The sequence below is a fragment of the Mustelus asterias genome, chromosome 24, assembly GCF_964213995.1.
Source record: "Mustelus asterias chromosome 24, sMusAst1.hap1.1, whole genome shotgun sequence".
NCBI classification, from domain to species: Eukaryota; Metazoa; Chordata; class Chondrichthyes; order Carcharhiniformes; family Triakidae; genus Mustelus; species Mustelus asterias.
The window spans coordinates 44,698,714-44,715,428 of NC_135824.1; the positions used below are offsets into that span (position 1 = coordinate 44,698,714).

Sequence of the window (16,715 nt, forward strand, 5' to 3'; positions counted from 1 at the left end):
TTTGGCAGGTCAAATGGGATGAAGGAGTACAATATAAAGGGAAAGACTCTTAGTACTGTAGAGGATCAGAAGGACCTTGGGGTCTGGGTCCATAGGACTCTGAAATCGGCCCCGCAAGTGGAGGAGGTGGTTAAGAAGGCGTATGGTGTGCTGGCCTTTATCAATCGAGGGATTGAGTTTAGGAGTCTGGGGATAATGATGCAGCTATATAAGACCCTCGTCAGACCCCACTTGGAGTACTGTGCTCAGTTCTGGTCGCCTCATTACAGGAAGGATGTGGAAAAGATTGAAAAGGTGCAGAGGCGATTTACAAGGATGTTGCCTGGATTGAGTGGCATGCCTTATGAGGATAGGCTGAGGGAGCTCAGTCTTTTCTCCTTGGAGAGACGTAGGATGAGAGGAGACCTAATAGAGGTATATAAGATGTTGAGAGGCATAGATCGGGTGGACTCTCGGAGGCTTTTTCCCAGGGTGGAAATGGCTGCGACGAGAGGACACAGGTTTAAGGTGCTGGGGGGTAGGTACAGGGGAGATGTTAGGAGTAAGTTTTTCACACAGAGGGTGGTGGGCGAGTGGAATCGGCTGCTGTCAGTGGTGGTGGAGGCAAACTCAATAGTGTCTTTTAAGAGACTCCTGGATGAGTACATGGGACTTAATAGGATGGAGGGTTATAGGTAGGCCTAAAAGGTAGGGATATGTTCGGCACAACTTGTGGGGCCAAAGGGCCTGTTTTGTGCTGTAGTTTTTCTATGTTTCTAACCACTGTGCCACCCACAGCACTCTCAGCTTCACTCTTACCATCTCTCTCCTGGCCTTTCTCATTGCAACACACCAGCTGCCTTTATTCCCCTTTTTCACAACCACTGCGTCACAGTTATGTAGATGGTCCTGTACTCAAAAGACCTAATACTTGAAGGAATTCTGCTAGTCTCCAAATCTCAGTTGTGTGATATATGTTTTGGGACATTAAACGAGGTCCTCTTATTGAAACCATTGTGTTAGAACAATTAGTGATGAGGCCAATGGAGTATAACGTTGAGAAATGCGAGGTTATACACTTTGGAGGAAATAATAACAAATGGGATTACTATCTCAATGGAAACAAATTAAAACATGCTACCGTGCAAAGGGACCTGGGGGTCCTTGTGCATGAGACGCAAAAGCCCAGTCTGCAGGTACAACAGGTGATCAAGAAGGCAAATGGGATGTTGGCCTATATTGCGAAGGGGATAGAATATAAAAGCAGGGATGTCTTGATGCACCTGTACAGGGCATTGGTGAGGCCGCAGCTGGAATACTGTGTGCAGTATTGGTCCCCTTATATGAGGAAGGATATATTGGCATTGGAGGGAGTGCAGAGAAGGTTCACCAGGTTGATACCGGAGATGAGGGGTTTGGATTATGAGGAGAGGCTGAGGAGATTGGGTTTGTACTCGTTGGAGTTTAGAAGGATGAGGGGGGATCTTATGGAGACTTATAAGATAATGCGGGGGCTGGATAGGGTGGAGGCGGAGAGATTCTTTCCACTTAGTAAGGAAGTTAAAACTAGAGGACACAGCCTCAAAATAAAGGGGGGTCGGTTTAAGACAGAGTTGAGGAGGAACTTCTTCTCCCAGAGGGTGGTGAATCTCTGGAATTCTCTGCCCACTGAGGTGGTGGAGGCTACCTCGCTGAATATGTTTAAAGCGCGGATGGATGGATTCCTGATCGGTAAGGGAATTAAGGGTTATGGGGATCAGGCGGGTAAGTGGTACTGATCCACGTCAGATCAGCCATGATCTTATTGAATGGCGGGGCAGGCTCGAGGGGCTAGATGGCCTACTCCTGCTCCTATTTCTTATTAGCACCATTATTGGAGATTCAGACCTGTGAATTGTTCTTTGTTTGAAGCTGGCTGGAGCAGACAGACTGTGTTTTGGACTATTGTGTTTGCTTGCTTGGAATATTCATCAGAAGCAGAGGCAAGGTCAGGTAACCCAACTCCTTCGCTCAGCCCTGTGCCCAGCATTCTAGCGGGGGTTTAATCTGTCTGTCTAGCTCTTAAATGTAAAGGCAAAAGGGTTTTACTGGTTAGCTCTGTTGGCACTTCTTAATGGTATTTTTTATCAATTGCACTTTTAAAAAATGATCAGTTGTTGCTTTTGAAATTCATGTTTAATGTCGTGCCAAACCATACCGTTGAAATGTGGCCTCTCATAAAAGAACAAAGAAAATTACAGCACAGGAACAGGCCCTTCGGCCCTCCGAGCCTGCACCGACCATGCTGCCCAACTTAACTAAAACCCCCTACCCTTCCGGGGACCATATCCCTCTATTCCCATCCTATTCATGTACTTGTCAAGACGCCCCTTAAAAGTCACTACCGTATCCGCTTCCACTACCTCCCCCGGCAACGGGTTCCAGGCATCCACGACTCTCTGTGTAAAAAATCTGCCTCGTACATCCCCTTTAAACTTTGCCTCTCGCACCTTAAACCTATGCCCCCTAGTAATTGACTCTTCCACCCTGGGAAAAAGCTTCTGACTATCCACTCTGTCCATGCCTCTCATAATCTTGTAGACTTCTATCAGGTCTCCCCTCAGCCTCTGTCGCTCCAGTGAGAACAAACCAAGTTTCTCCATCCTCACCTCATAGCTAATGCCCTCCATACCAGGCAACATCCTCATGCGGAAAGGTTGGACATGTTGCAGCTTTATAGAACCTTAGTTAGGCCGCACTTGGAATATAGTGTTCAATTCTGGTCACCACACTACCGGAAGGATATGGAGGCTTTGGAGAGGGTACAGAAAAGCTTTACCAGGATGTTGCCTGGTATGGAGGGCATTAGCTATGAGGAGAGGATGGAGAAACTTGGCTTGTTCTCACTGGAATGACGGAGGTCAAGGGGCGTCCTAAAACAAGTCTACAAGATTATGAGGGGCATGGACAGAGCGTATAGTCAGAAGCTTTTTCCCAGGGTGGAAGAGTCAATTACTGGAGGGCAAAGGTTTGAGGGGCAAGGTTTAAGAGAGATATACAAGGCAAATTTTTTTTTGCACAGGGTTAGGAATTCACTGCCAGGGGAAGTGGTGGAAGCAGATACGATGGTAACTTTTAAGGGGCATCTGGACAAATACATGAATAGGATGGGAATTGAGGGATATGGTCCCTGCAAGGGTAGGGTGTTTTAGTTCAGACGGGCAGCATGGTCGGTGCAGGCTGGAGAGCTGAAGGGCCTGTTCCTGTGCTGTAATTTTTTTAATTCTTTGTTCTAACCCTGCAGCATAGCATTGGTCCACACAAGATCATCTTCGATACTTCTGCAATAATATCCTTCAATTTTCACCTTGAGTATTATTGCCTGCACTTCTACGAATTCTTGCTGTTCTCATACCTATTGAGTAGGACTGTTGTCATCCTTAATAAAATTACTGAGTTTTGTACTGTGGACCTATGTCCCAGTAAGTGTACTAAGACTCTCCAAATTGATTGACTCTGCACCCAGATAACATCTCCATATTGTTCCTGTAAAGATGACACACATTCCACTTTTTGATTGCAGTGACAGAAGATGGCAACAGTGAACAGTACGATGTGGTTGCTTTGGGAACAGGTGAAACTTGTTACAGCAGTTGGATACGTTTTGATGGGCGTTTACTCCATGACTGCCATGCTGTAGTGATTGCAAGACGGGCATTGCAAAGGTAATGAATGACACATAAAACTTTCTGTATATAGAGATTTCCATCTCTCAAAACATGTCATGAGACTTCGATGTCACATCATAACAGCCATTACTCCGGTATTTGGAATATTGCTTCATAAATAGTTCATCCAAATGTAAAAGTGATGTCAAACAATTGCATCCTCAACACTGCACAAGAGAACCTCGAACCTCCTCATATGAGGAAACATGGGAGAGAATGCTGGAGAAACTCGGACTTTTGTTTTGCTGACAGTCCTGACCAACTGTGAATGACTAAAAATTAGCATTTGAGAAGTAAAGAGAAAATGTATGAAAGGCATGAACCCAATGACCTTCCTTCCATCATAAGATCAGAGGTGGGGATGTTTGTAGTTGATTGCACAATGCTCAATACCATTCACAACTGCTCAGATCTGGAGTCCATGTCCATATGCAGCAAGACCGAGACAGTATTCAACATTGGGCTAATAAGTTAAAGGCAAAATACTGCAGATGCTGGAATCTGAAACAAATAGAGAAAATGCTGGAAAAACTCAGCGGGTCTGACGGCATCTGTGGAGAGAGAATAGAGCCAACGTGTTTCGAGTCAGACTCATCCAGACTTGAAACCTTGGCTCTATTCTCTCTCCACAGATGTTGTCAGACCTGCTGAGATTATCCATAATTTTCTGTTTTTGTTAAGTAACACTTGTGCCATGTGACCAGGCAATGATGATCTCCAACAAAAGAGAATCAAACCTTTTTGCTTCAACCTTCAGTAGCATTACCATCGCTGAATTCCCCACTATCACTATCCTGGGGGTTACCATTGACTAGAAACTGATCTGGACTAGCCCTATAAATACTGTGGCTACAAGAGCAGGTCAAGATGATAGGAATTCTCCAGGGAGTAACTCCCCTCCAGACTCCCAAAGCCATTTAACCATCTACAAGGCACAAGTTAGGATTGTGATGGAATACACTCTATTTGCTTGAATGAGTGTGGCTCAAACAACACTCAAGGAACTGGACACTACACAGGACAAAGCAGTCCCACTTCATTACCACTTGGGAAGCAAAAACAAGAAGGCAGATTACTACCTGAATGGCTGTAAACTGGGAGAGGGGAGTGTGCAGCTGGGTGCCCTTGTGCACCAGTCACTGAAGGCAAGTCTGCAGGTGCAGCAGGCGGTAAAGAAGGCAAATGGCAAGTTGGCCTCCATTGCAAGAGGTTTTGTGTACAGTAGCAGGGGTGTGTTGTTGCAACTATACAGGGCCTTGGTGAGGCCACACCTAGAGTATTGTGTGCAGTTCTCCTTTTCTGAGGAAGGATGTTCTTGCTCTCGAGGAAGTACAGCGAAGGTTTACCAGGCTGATTCCGGGGATGACAGGACTGAAGCATGAGGAGAGATTGACTAGGTTAGGATTGTTTTTGCTGGAGTTCAGATGAATGAGGGCGGATCTCATTGAGACCTATGAAATTCCAACTGGTCTAGACAGGATAGATGCAGAGGATGTTCCTGATGGTGGGGGAGTCCAGAACCAGGGGTCACAGTCTGAGGATTCAGGGTTAGACTATTTAGGACAGAGGTGAGGAGACATTTCTTCACCCAAAGAGTGGTGAGCCTGTGGAATTCATGACCACAGGAAGTGGTTGATGCCAAAACATTGAATGCATTCAAGTGGTGGCTAGATATCGCACTTGGAGCTAATGGGATCAAAGGTTATGGGGAAAAAGCAGGATTAGGCTATTGAGTTGGATGATCAGCCATGATCTTAATGAATGGCGGAGCAGAATCAAAGGGCCAAATGGCCTCCTCCTATCTTTTATGTTTCTTTATTTAGCACTCCATCCACCACCTTCAATGTTTTCACCCTCCATCACCGACGCAGAGTTAAAGTGTGTGCCATTTGGCATGCTGGCACTGCTGCCTCAACTCCAGGAACCTGGGTTCAATTCCGGTCTTGGGTGACTGTCTGTATGGAGTTTACACATTCTCCCCATGTCTGCAAGGGTTTCCTCCAAGTGCTCCAGTTTTCTCTCACACTCCAAAGACCTGCAGGTTAGGTTGATTGGCCATGCTAAATTGCCCCTGAGTGTCAGGGGGATTAGCAGGGTAAATAGGTGGGGTTACAGGGATAGGGCCTGGGTAAGACTCTCTGTCAGAGAGTTGGTACAGACTTGATGGGCCGAATGGCCTCCTGCACTGTTGGGATTCGATGACATGATTGAAGTGGTTCAAGAAGGTTACTCACTACCACTTTCTCGAGGGCATTTCGAAATGGGCAGCAAATACTGACCTCATCAGTGTTGTCCACATTCTATGGGGAAAGAAATAATTGAAAATTAAAGTACAATCATGTAGGAAGAACTAATGAAACTTTCGAATTGTGGTTGTATACTCATTATTATTCAAGCATGTTCAAGCTGTAAGTGGCATTATTATCTTCTGTGGTCCTCTCTTTTCTGAAGAATCCAATGCGAGATCGACATAGATGCCCACAAAACTGGCAGTTCATTTGCCAATTGTTGACACTTGGGGGAATTGTGCAACTGAACCTCCTCTAACCATCCTCTGGGCACGTTGGCGTTTTCAGAGCATGCTGAACTGAATTTCAGTGCTTCCCTGTTGGCTGCTGCTTTTTCTTCAGAGATGATGTGGCGATGCCAGCGTTGGACTGGGGTAAACACAGTAAGAGTTTTAACAACACCAGGTTAAAGTCCAACAGGTTTATTTGGTAGCAAATGCCATTAGCTTTCGGAGCGCTGCTCCTTCATCAGATGGAGTGGATATCTGCTCTCAAACAGGGCAGACAGAGATACAAAATCAAGTTACAGAATACTGATTAGAATGCGAATCTTTACAGCTGATCAGGTCTTAAAGATACAAACAATGTGAGTGGCGGGAGCATTAGGCACAGGTTAAAGAAATGTGTATTGTCTCCAGACAGGACAGCCAGTGAGATTCTGCAAGTGTGGAGGCAAGCTGTGGGGGTTACCAATAGTGTGACATGAACCCAAGATCCCGGCTGTCCTGTCTGGAGACAATACACATTTCTTTAACCTGTGCCTAATGCTCCCTCCACTCTCATTGTCTGTATCTTTAAGACCTGATCAGCTGTAAAGATTCGCATTCTAATCAGTATTCTGTAACCTGATTTTGTTTCTCTGTCTGCCCTGTTTGAGAGCAGATATCCACTCCATCTGATGAAGGAGCAGTGCTCCGAAAGCTAATGGCATTTACTACCAAATAAACCTGTTGGACTTAAACCTGGTGTTGTTAAAACTCTTACTGTGTTTTCTTCAGAGAGCAGGTCTACAATGCCGAAATTTTTATGGCTGTTTTTTAGGGTATCCTTGTATCCTTTTTGTACTGTTGAATTCTGCAGTGGAGAGGACTGATTGCATCTGAGTGGATCCAGTGGCCTTTCTTAGTGTTTATCTTGACACAACTTGCATTTTTCTTCTTAATCTCAGGAAATTTATCATATCACACTTTTTGTAATTGCTTTTTAGGTTGCACTTAATTTACAGAGGCAGCTTAATACTTAACCTCCACCCTCGTTTGCGTGGAGTAAAATTGACAGTACCAATAGGGTATCTGCATTTTTATCTTGTCAGCTGTATATTGTGTTGCTTCAGATGGAATTACTAATCTTATTTTCTCAAATTAATATGCTTTCACTGAATAATCATCATCTGCAGGGACCCTGTGCCACTACAAAACACCATTGCAATACACGTTCATCCCAAAGGTTCTACCGTGTCAGCAGCAAACTGTTGCCCTTGTGTGACAGAAATCCAGTCTGCTGTATGACAGGGCATCTAAATGAAACATTGGCCTTTTTCACCCGTATCTCATAGAATCCTGACAGTGCAGAACATAGAACAGTACAGCACAGAACAGGCCCTTCGGCCCACGATGTTGTGCCGAGCTTTATCTGAAACCAAGATCAAGCTATCCCACTCCCTATCATCCTGGTGTGCTCCATGTGCCTATCCAATAACCGCTTAAATGTTCCTAAAGTGTCTGACTCCACTATCACTGCAGGCAGTCCATTCCACACCCCAACCACTCTCTGCGTAAAGAACCTACCTCTGATATCCTTCCTGTATCTCCCACCACGAACCCTATAGTTATGCCCCCTTGTAATAGCTCCATCCACCCGAGGAAATAGTCTTTGAACGTTCACTCTATCTATCCCCTTCATCATTTTATAAACCTCTATTAAGTCTCCCCTCATCCTCCTCCGCTCCAGAGAGAACAGCCCTAGCTCCCTCAACCTTTCCTCATAAGACCTACCCTCCAAACCAGGCAGCATCCTGGTAAATCTCCTCTGCACTCTTTCCAGCGCTTCCACATCCTTCTTATAGTGAGGTGACCAGAACTGCACACAATATTCCAAATGTGGTCTCACCAAGTTCCTGTACAGTTGCAGCATAACCACACAGCTCTTAAACTCCAACCCCCTGTTAATAAAAGCTAACACACTATAGGCCTTCTTCACAGCTCTATCCACTTGAGTGGCAACCTTTAGAGATCTGTGGATATGGACCCCAAGATCTCTCTGTTCCTCCACAGTCTTCAGAGCCCTACCTTTGACCCTGTAATCCACTTTTAAATTAGTCCTACCAAAATGAATCCCCTCACATTTATCAGGTTTAAACTCCATTTGCCATTTTTCAGCCCAGCTTTGCATCCTATCCATGTCTCTTTGCAGCCTACAACAGCCCTCCACCTCATCCACTACTCCACCAATCTTGGTGTCATCAGCAAATTTACTGATCCACCCTTCAGCCCCCTCCTCTAAGTCATTAATAAAAATCACAAAGAGCAGAGGACCAAGCACTGATCCCTGCAGCACTCCGCTAGCAACCTGCCTCCAATCCGAAAATTTTCCATCGACCACCACCCTCTGTCTTCGATCAGACAGCCAGTTACCTATCCAATCTGCCAACTTTCCCTCTATCCCACACCTCCTCACTTTCATCATAAGCTGACCATGGGGGACCTTATCAAACGCCTTACTAAAATCCATGTATATGACATCAACTGCCCTACCTTCATCAACACACTTAGTTACCTCCTCAAAAAATTCTATCAAATTTGTGAGGCACGACTTGCCCTTCACGAACCCGTGCTGACTATCCCGGATTAATCCGCATCTTTCTAAATGGTCGTAAATCCCATCTCTCAGGACCTTTTCCATCAATTTACCAACCACCGAAGTAAGACTAACCGGTCTATAATTACCAGGGTCATTTCTATTCCCTTTCTTAAACAGAGGAACAACATTCGCCATTCTCCAGTCCTCTGGCACCATCCCCGTGGACAGCGAGGACCCAAAGCTCAAAGCCAAAGGCTCTGCAATCTCATCCCTTGCCTCCCAAAGAATCCTAGGATATATTTCATCAGGCCCAGGGGACTTATCGACCTTCAGTTTATTCAAAACTGCCAGTACATCCTCCCTCCGAACATCTACTTCCTCCAGCCTATTAGCCTGTAACACCTTCTCTTCCTCAAAAACATGGCCCCTCTCCTTGGTGAACACTGAAGAAAAGTATTCATTCATCACCTCGCCTATCTCTACTGACTCCATACACAAGTTCCCACTACTGTCCTTGACCGGCCCTAACCTCACCCTGGTCATTCTTTTATTCCTCACATAAGAGTAAAAAGCCTTGGGGTTTTCCTTGATCCGACCCGCCAAGGACTTCTCATGTCCCCTCCTTGCTCTCCTAAGCCCCTTTTTCAGCTCATTCCTTGCTAACTTGTAACCCTCAATCGAGCCATCTGAACCTTGTTTCCTCATCCCTCCATAAGCTTCCCTCTTCCTTTTCATCAAGACATTCCACCTCTTTCGTGAGACATGGTTCCCTCACTCGGCCATTTCCTCCCTGCCTGACAGGGACATACCTATCAAGGACATCCAGTATTTGTTCCTTGAAAAAGTTCCACTTTTCATTCGTTCCTTTCCCTGACAGTTTCTGTTCCCAACTTATGCCCCCTAATTCTTGCCTAATGGCATCATAATTACCTCTCCCCCAATTGTAAACCTTGCCCTGCCGTACAGCCCTATCCCTCTCCATTGCAATAACAAAAGACACCGAATTGTGGTCACTATCTCCAGTGCTCTCCCACAACCAAATCTAACACTTGGCCCGGTTCATTTCCCAGTACCAAATCCAATGTGGCCTCACCTCTTGTCGGCCTATCCACATATTGTGTCAGGAAACCCTCCTGCACACACCACAAAAACTGCCCCATCCGAACTATTTGACCTACAAAGGTTCCAATCAATATTTGGAAAGTTAAAGTCCTCCATGACAACTACCCTGTGACCCCCACGCATATCCATAATCTGCTTAGCAATTTCTTCCTCCACATCTCTATTACTATTTGGGGGCCTATAGTAAACTCCTAACAACGTGACTGCTCCTTTCCTATTTCTAACCTCAGCCCATATTACCTCAGTGTGCAGCTCCCCCTCGAAGTGCCTTTCCGCAGCCGTTAAACTATCCTTGATTAACAATGCCACTCCTCCACCTCCTTTACCAGCTTCCCTACACTTAGTGAAACATCTATACCCCGGAACATCCAACAACCATTCCTGTCCTTGTTCTACCCACGTCTCCGTAATGGCCACAACATCGTAGTCCCAAGTACCAATCTACGCCCCAAGTTCAAATACCTTGTTCTGGATGCTCCTTGCATTGAAGTAGATACACTTCAACCCACCTTCATGGAAGGAGACCATTCAGCCCATCGAGCCTGTGTCGACACCAATCCTACCTCCGTAGCCCCACGTATTTACCCCATTAATCCCCCTGACGCTAAGGGACAATTTAGCATGGTTAATCCACCTACCCTGCACATCTATAGACTGTGGGAGGAAACCGGAGCACCTGGAGGAAACCCACGCAGACACAGAGAACGTGCAAACTCCACACCGACATTGACGCGAGGTCAGAATTGAACCCGGATCCCTGGCACTGAGGCAGCAGTGCTAACCACTGTGCTGCCCTATCTATCGTCAGACAGCTTGTAATTCTCTTGAAATCATTTTTAATTATTTGCAAATGGGCAATTTAATTTGGTGTTGGCTTGGTCCACAGGTGCTATACTACAAGTTCCAAAAAACCTGATTTGAATAACTGCACTTTTAGACAGATATCCTGTGTCTTGGATTGAGAGAGTAGAGTTAGTATTGTCTCCAAGTTTCTGCTCTGTATAATACAAACTATGATGTGGAGATGCCAACGTTGGACTGGGGTGGGCACAGTAAGAAGTCTCACAAAACCAGGTTAAAGTCCAACAGGTTTATTTGGTAGCACAAGCTTTCGGAGCGTTGCCCCATCATGAGGTGAGTGGGAGTTGTGTTCACAAACAGGTCATATATAGACACGAACTCAATTTACAAGATAATGGGCCCGATGTTACCAACATTTTGCGCCCGTTTTCGGGCGCGGAATCATGGTAAAGTTGGGCGTCGGGCCTAAAACACGGTCCAGACCCGACCCAAGGCCAATCGCGCCTTTACCAATGGCCGATCCAGGCGCCAATCCGGCGCGCACCCGAATCGGCCAGCGGGTTGATTTAAATGCATTTGCATGCATTTAACTCGGCATAATGAAGCCTGCGCCCAACTTACCCAAGTATTCCCACTGTATGAGGCTCCGATCCGATCGGCGCCCGCGCATTTACCGTGTTGCTGAATGCAAGTCCGATAGGGCTTCAACTTGGCAACTGAACCGCTGAATCGCCCCCGACCACCCTTCGCAGACTGCGCCCACGAACCACCCGGCAGCCCCTCACCCCGATCGGACCACCCTGGGACGCAGGCCTCGCTAGCAGCCCCCTCCCCCCCCCTGGGGATCGGGCCCCCAACCTACCTTGATCGCTGGTGTCCGTCAAAAGCATCTTGCAATCCTGGCCTTGCTCCGGGGGGTCCTGATGGGTAAGATGACGTCTCTTCACGGGAGGGGGGGGTGTGACATCTCTTCCCTGAGGGGGTAGGGTGGGGGATGTGACATCTCTTCCCGGGGGGGGGGGGGGGCGCACGGAGACGTCACGTCGCCCCCCCCCCCCCCCCCCAGGGAAGAGGAAGAGATGGCAGATCCTCTCCCCCCCCCCCCCCCCCCCCCCCCCCCGAAGGGAAGAGACGTCACATCCCCCCCCCACCCCCCAAACCAGGGAACGTCAAAGGCAGTGCTGTCAGCGCTGCCTTTGACTTGGGCGCGCTGAGTGCTGTCGGCCCCGAACTGCGCATGCGCAGTTTGGTGCTCCGACAGATGCAAATGCGCTAGGCCCCACCCACTGGACCCGCGCCAAAAAAAAGGCGTATGGGGGCGCTGGTGCAGGGCGTGGGTCTGATTTACGACCGCACCCGGCACTTAAAGCCGATTTGGTAAAATCGGCCCCAATGTCTTGGAGCCGGCAGTTTGCGGTGTCAGTGGTAGCCATGATGTTTTGGAGCCGGCAGTTTGCGGTGTCGATGGTAGCCATGATGTTTTGGAGCCGGCAGTTTGCGGTGTCGATGGGAGCCGTGATGTCTTGGAGCCGGTCGTATTATCTTGTAAATTGAGTTTAGAATGATTTGTATCTATATATGCCAGTTTTGTCCCTGTTTGTGAACACCACTCCCACCCACCTGATGGTGGGGCAACGCTCCGAAGGCTTGTGCTACCAAATAAACCTGTTAGACTTTAACCTGGTGTTGTGAGACTTCTTACTATAATACAACCTAGCCCACTGTGTACCCTGGCTCGCAGTTCTGACTCCAACAAATGCTGTTTTTGGATCACGTAATACAACAGCTCCCTCTAAAGTGTTTCACAGGCATTGCCGAGTAACTTTCAATTTCTCAAATTCAGGATTTTTTCCATATTTTTTGATATTGAAAATAAATTATTATCCACGCAATTGTTTTCGAGCATAAAACAATTCACTCAGTGGAAGACCAATAATCTCAAGTTTGAGAATGTGTAGAATAGTGGCTTTCCCAAGTCCACAACAATGAAAACAAGGCAGACATGAAATGTAATTTGCTTTTATCCAGTCATGAAATGAAGCCGATATTCAGCCTGGTGTAAAAGCTCGAACACTCATACGTGTTCACACACACACACGCGTTCTGATCTTCTTTGTATTGTGGCTGCTCTTGTCGTACCAGCTATTGAATTGGTGATGTAGCTCTCTGTGTATTTTTCACCTTGCTTATTCTTACTAGGGAGTGAGAACAAACAAAATCATTATCATGACGAGGGTGATTTTTCATTTGATTCCAGACAATAATTGTTGGCGGGTTCACAACTTCAAGGGTAGAACAATGAAGTCTGATCTGTGCAATTGACACCCATTTAAAGTTTCTACCAGGAATTACTGGGCAGTGATCAAGAGTGAGAACACTGCCTTGGCGACTATTCATCCTTGGCATCCTGAAACCCACTGTACAAAGAACCCCCAGCTTTTGTCGCGACATTACGGACTTCCTACCTAAGAACATCTTGGCAACTATTGACAGACTTAGCTCAGAACCTGGGCTATATCGCAAGATATATCCCAGATATATATCGCAAGACCGCAAGGAACTACAAAAGGTTGTGAATGTAGCCCAATCCATTACGCAAACCAGCCTCCATCCATTGACTCTGTCTACACTTCCTGCTGCCTCAGCAAAGCAGCCAGCATAATCAAGGACCCCACGCACCCCGGACATTCTCTCTTCCACCTTCTTCCGTCGGGAAAAAGATACAAAAGTCTGAGGTCATGTACCAACCGACTCAAGAACAGCTTCTTCCCTGCTGCTGTCAGACTTTTGAATGGACTTGCCTTGCATTGAGTTGATCTTTCTCTACACCCTAGCTATGACTGTAACAAATTCTGCGCACTCTCGTTTCCTTCCCGATAAACGGTATGCTTTGTCTGTGTAGCGCGCAAGAAACAATACTTTTCACTGTATGTTAATGCATGTGACAATAAATCAAATAAAAAAAAAACTGGTCTGTATATTAAGTTATCACAGCTTGTTGGAACTGTTTGAAGTTTGGTTTCCAATAAAACACAGCTTTTTATTAATATGGAATATAGGAAGAGAAGAAAGATGTGCAGGTTAGGTTGATTGGCCATGCTAAATTGACCCGGGTGTCAGAGGATTAACAGGGCAAATATGTGGGGTTATGGGAATAGGGCCTGTGGTTGGTGCAGACTCGATGGGCCAAATGGCCTCCTTCTGCATGTAGGGATTCTATGATTCTAAACAAATGTAATAAGAAAAGGTTCTACCTTTTGTAATACAAATATCTAATATTGTGATATTCCTTCTATAACCAATAACGTCTTTCTCATTTTTACAGATATTTGTTTAAGCAGCTTCTCCTGTTGGGCAGTAATGACCCTGTGGGTTTAGAAAAATGTGTCTTCTGCAAGTCTTCAGGAAGTGATTTACTCTCCCTCAAGAAAAATATATTTCTTCATCTCTACCTCAGCAAAGTTCCAAAAGGGGCTGCTCAGAGCATTCTCATGTAAGTGTACTCAGCTGTGACTCTGGTGGATAGTTAAAAAATGATTAGTCTGTGTGAAATGCAAATGGAAATATTTGTCAGTTAACTTCTATTTTTACAAGGAATATTCAGAGGAACGATGGAACATGTAATGAAAACAAAACTCTAAACGTATTGGTTCCAGGTATAAAAGTCCACTTGCAATTGTGATTATACAGATCAGGGCGGCACAGTAGCACAGTGGTTAGCACTGCTGCTTCACAGCTCCAGGGACCTGGGTTCGATTCCCGGCTTGGGTCACTGTCTGTGTGGAGTTTGCACATTCTCCTCGTGTCTGCGTGGGTTTGCTCCGGTTTCCTCCCACAGTCCAAAGATGTGTGGGTTAGGTTGATTGGCCATGCTAAAATTGCCCCTTGGTGTCCTGGGATGTGTAGATTAGAGGGATTAGTGGGTAGGATATGGGGATAGGGCCTGGGTGGGATTGTGGTCGGTGCAGACTTGATGGGCCGAATGGCCTCTTTCTGTACTGTAGGGTTTCTATGATTTCTATGAGATTGCAGGGATTTGTTCAATCCTTTGGTGACCAACAGCTAAACAGGACACAGTGTTCCATTAAGCAACAGCAACTACTTTCATTTATATACCTTTTAACAGAGTAAAACATCTTGAGCATAATCAAACACAATTTAACGTCACACTGAGGATTGTAGAAGCATTTGAAAGGTCTGTGTACGTGAGTGCACGCTTTCAAAATGTTGATGTTGATAATTCAGTTGAAATCAAGATGTTACTGACTGCTGCTCACAAGATTCTCACTATTCGCACTGGCATGTCCAACGATATTTTCTCTAATACTGAGGTAAAATATTATGGATTCTGAAAATCTGAAATAAAAGCAGAAAATGCATGAGACAGTCTCATGCTTCTGGCATCATCTGTGGAGAAAGAAAGTAAACATTTCAGATCTATAATCTTTAATCAGAACTGGGAAAAGTGAGAAACGTGATCGGTTTGAAGGGAAGAGGGTTGGGGAACAGAACATGGGGTAAGTCAGTGATAGGGTGGAGGGCAGGCACGTTGAAACACTTCAAGCATTCATGGCTCTAGGCCAGAACAGGTACAGAGAAAGAGGTGTTTCAAGGAGGTGTGAATGGCAGGATCCTGATTAGCTGCCATTCAAAAGCAAATATTGGAAATAAAAGAGAAAGGAGTGTAGATAAAAATCAAACCAGCAAAGAAAAAACAAACGGTCACAGGCCTCGATCAAAAATTGTTGAACACTGTGTTAAGTGCAGGATGTGGCAAAGTGCCCAGTGAAAAGAGGTACTATTTCTCAAATTTAATTCAGCTTTTTTGGAGCATGACTGTTGGGTTGTTGGAGGCTGCAAAGTGACATTGATAGGATGCAGAGCTGGGCCGAAAAATGGCAGATGGATTTTAACACTAAGTGCGAGGTGATTCATTTTGGTAGGACAAATTTGAATGCGGATTACAGGGTCAACGGCAGGGTTCTGAGGAATGTGGAGGAACAGAGAGATCTTGGGGTTCATATCCACAGATCTCTGAAGGTTGCCACTCAAGTGGATAGATCTGTGAAGAAGGCCTATAGCGTTTATTAACAGGGGTTTGGGTTTAAGAGCCGTGGGGTTATGCTGCAACTGTACAGGACCTTGGTGAGACCACATTGGAATATTGTGTGCAGTTCTGGTCACCTCACTATAAGAAGGATGTGGAAGCATTGGAGAGAGTGCAAAGGAGATTTACCAGGATGCTGCCTGGTTTGGAGGGTAGGTCTTATGAGGAAAGGTTGAGGGAGCGAGGGCTTTTCTCTTCAGAGCGGAGGAGGTAGAGAGGCGACTTAATAGAGGTTTATAAGATGATAAGGGGGATCGATAGAGTGGACGTTCAGAGACTATTTCCTCGGGTGAATGTAGCTGTTACTAGGGATCATAACTATAAGGTTCATGGTGGGAGATATCGGAGGGATGTACGAGGTAGGTTCTTTACTCAGAGAGTGGTTGGGGTGTGGAATGGACTGCCTGCTGTGATAGTGGAGTCAGACACTTTACGAACATTTAAGCGGTTATTGGATAGGCACATGGAGCACACCAGAATGATAGGGAGTGGGATAACTTGATCTTGGTTTCGGACAAAGCTCGGCACAACATCGGGGGCCGAAGGGCCTGTACTGTGCTGTAGTTCTATGTTCTATGACAGGAGGCCCAAGAACAGAATGAGGGCATGGTGGAGATTTTAAGATGAGGTGATTGGAAGCTCAGGATCATACTTGTAGATTGACGAGAATTATTCTGCCAAGCATCCACCCACTCTGTTTGGTCTCCCCATTGTACAGCAGGCTGCATTGTGTGCAGCAAATGCAGTGTACGAAGTTGAAAAAAGTACAATTGCGTTTTCACAAGGAGAGAATATTTGGGACCTTGGATGGTTGGAAGTTAGATGGCAAAAGGGAAGGCATTGCATTTCCCATGCTTGCATGGAAAGGTGCTGTGGGAAGGGGAGAAATGTTGGGGGTGACCAGGATATCAG

The 16,715-nt window shown here is 45.9% G+C and overlaps 1 protein-coding gene across 1 annotated transcript in view; it reads left to right on the forward strand.

Moving 5' to 3' along the window:
• Window positions 1–16,715, forward strand: part of LOC144511093 (adenosine deaminase domain-containing protein 1-like) — a 112,717-nt gene that overhangs the window by 76,784 nt on the left and 19,218 nt on the right. Inside the window, exons 7-8 of the mRNA XM_078241071.1 lie at window positions 3,542–3,683; window positions 14,022–14,189. Coding sequence (XP_078097197.1) covers window positions 3,542–3,683; window positions 14,022–14,189 — 310 coding nt within the window. The remainder of the gene's footprint in view (window positions 1–3,541; window positions 3,684–14,021; window positions 14,190–16,715) is intronic.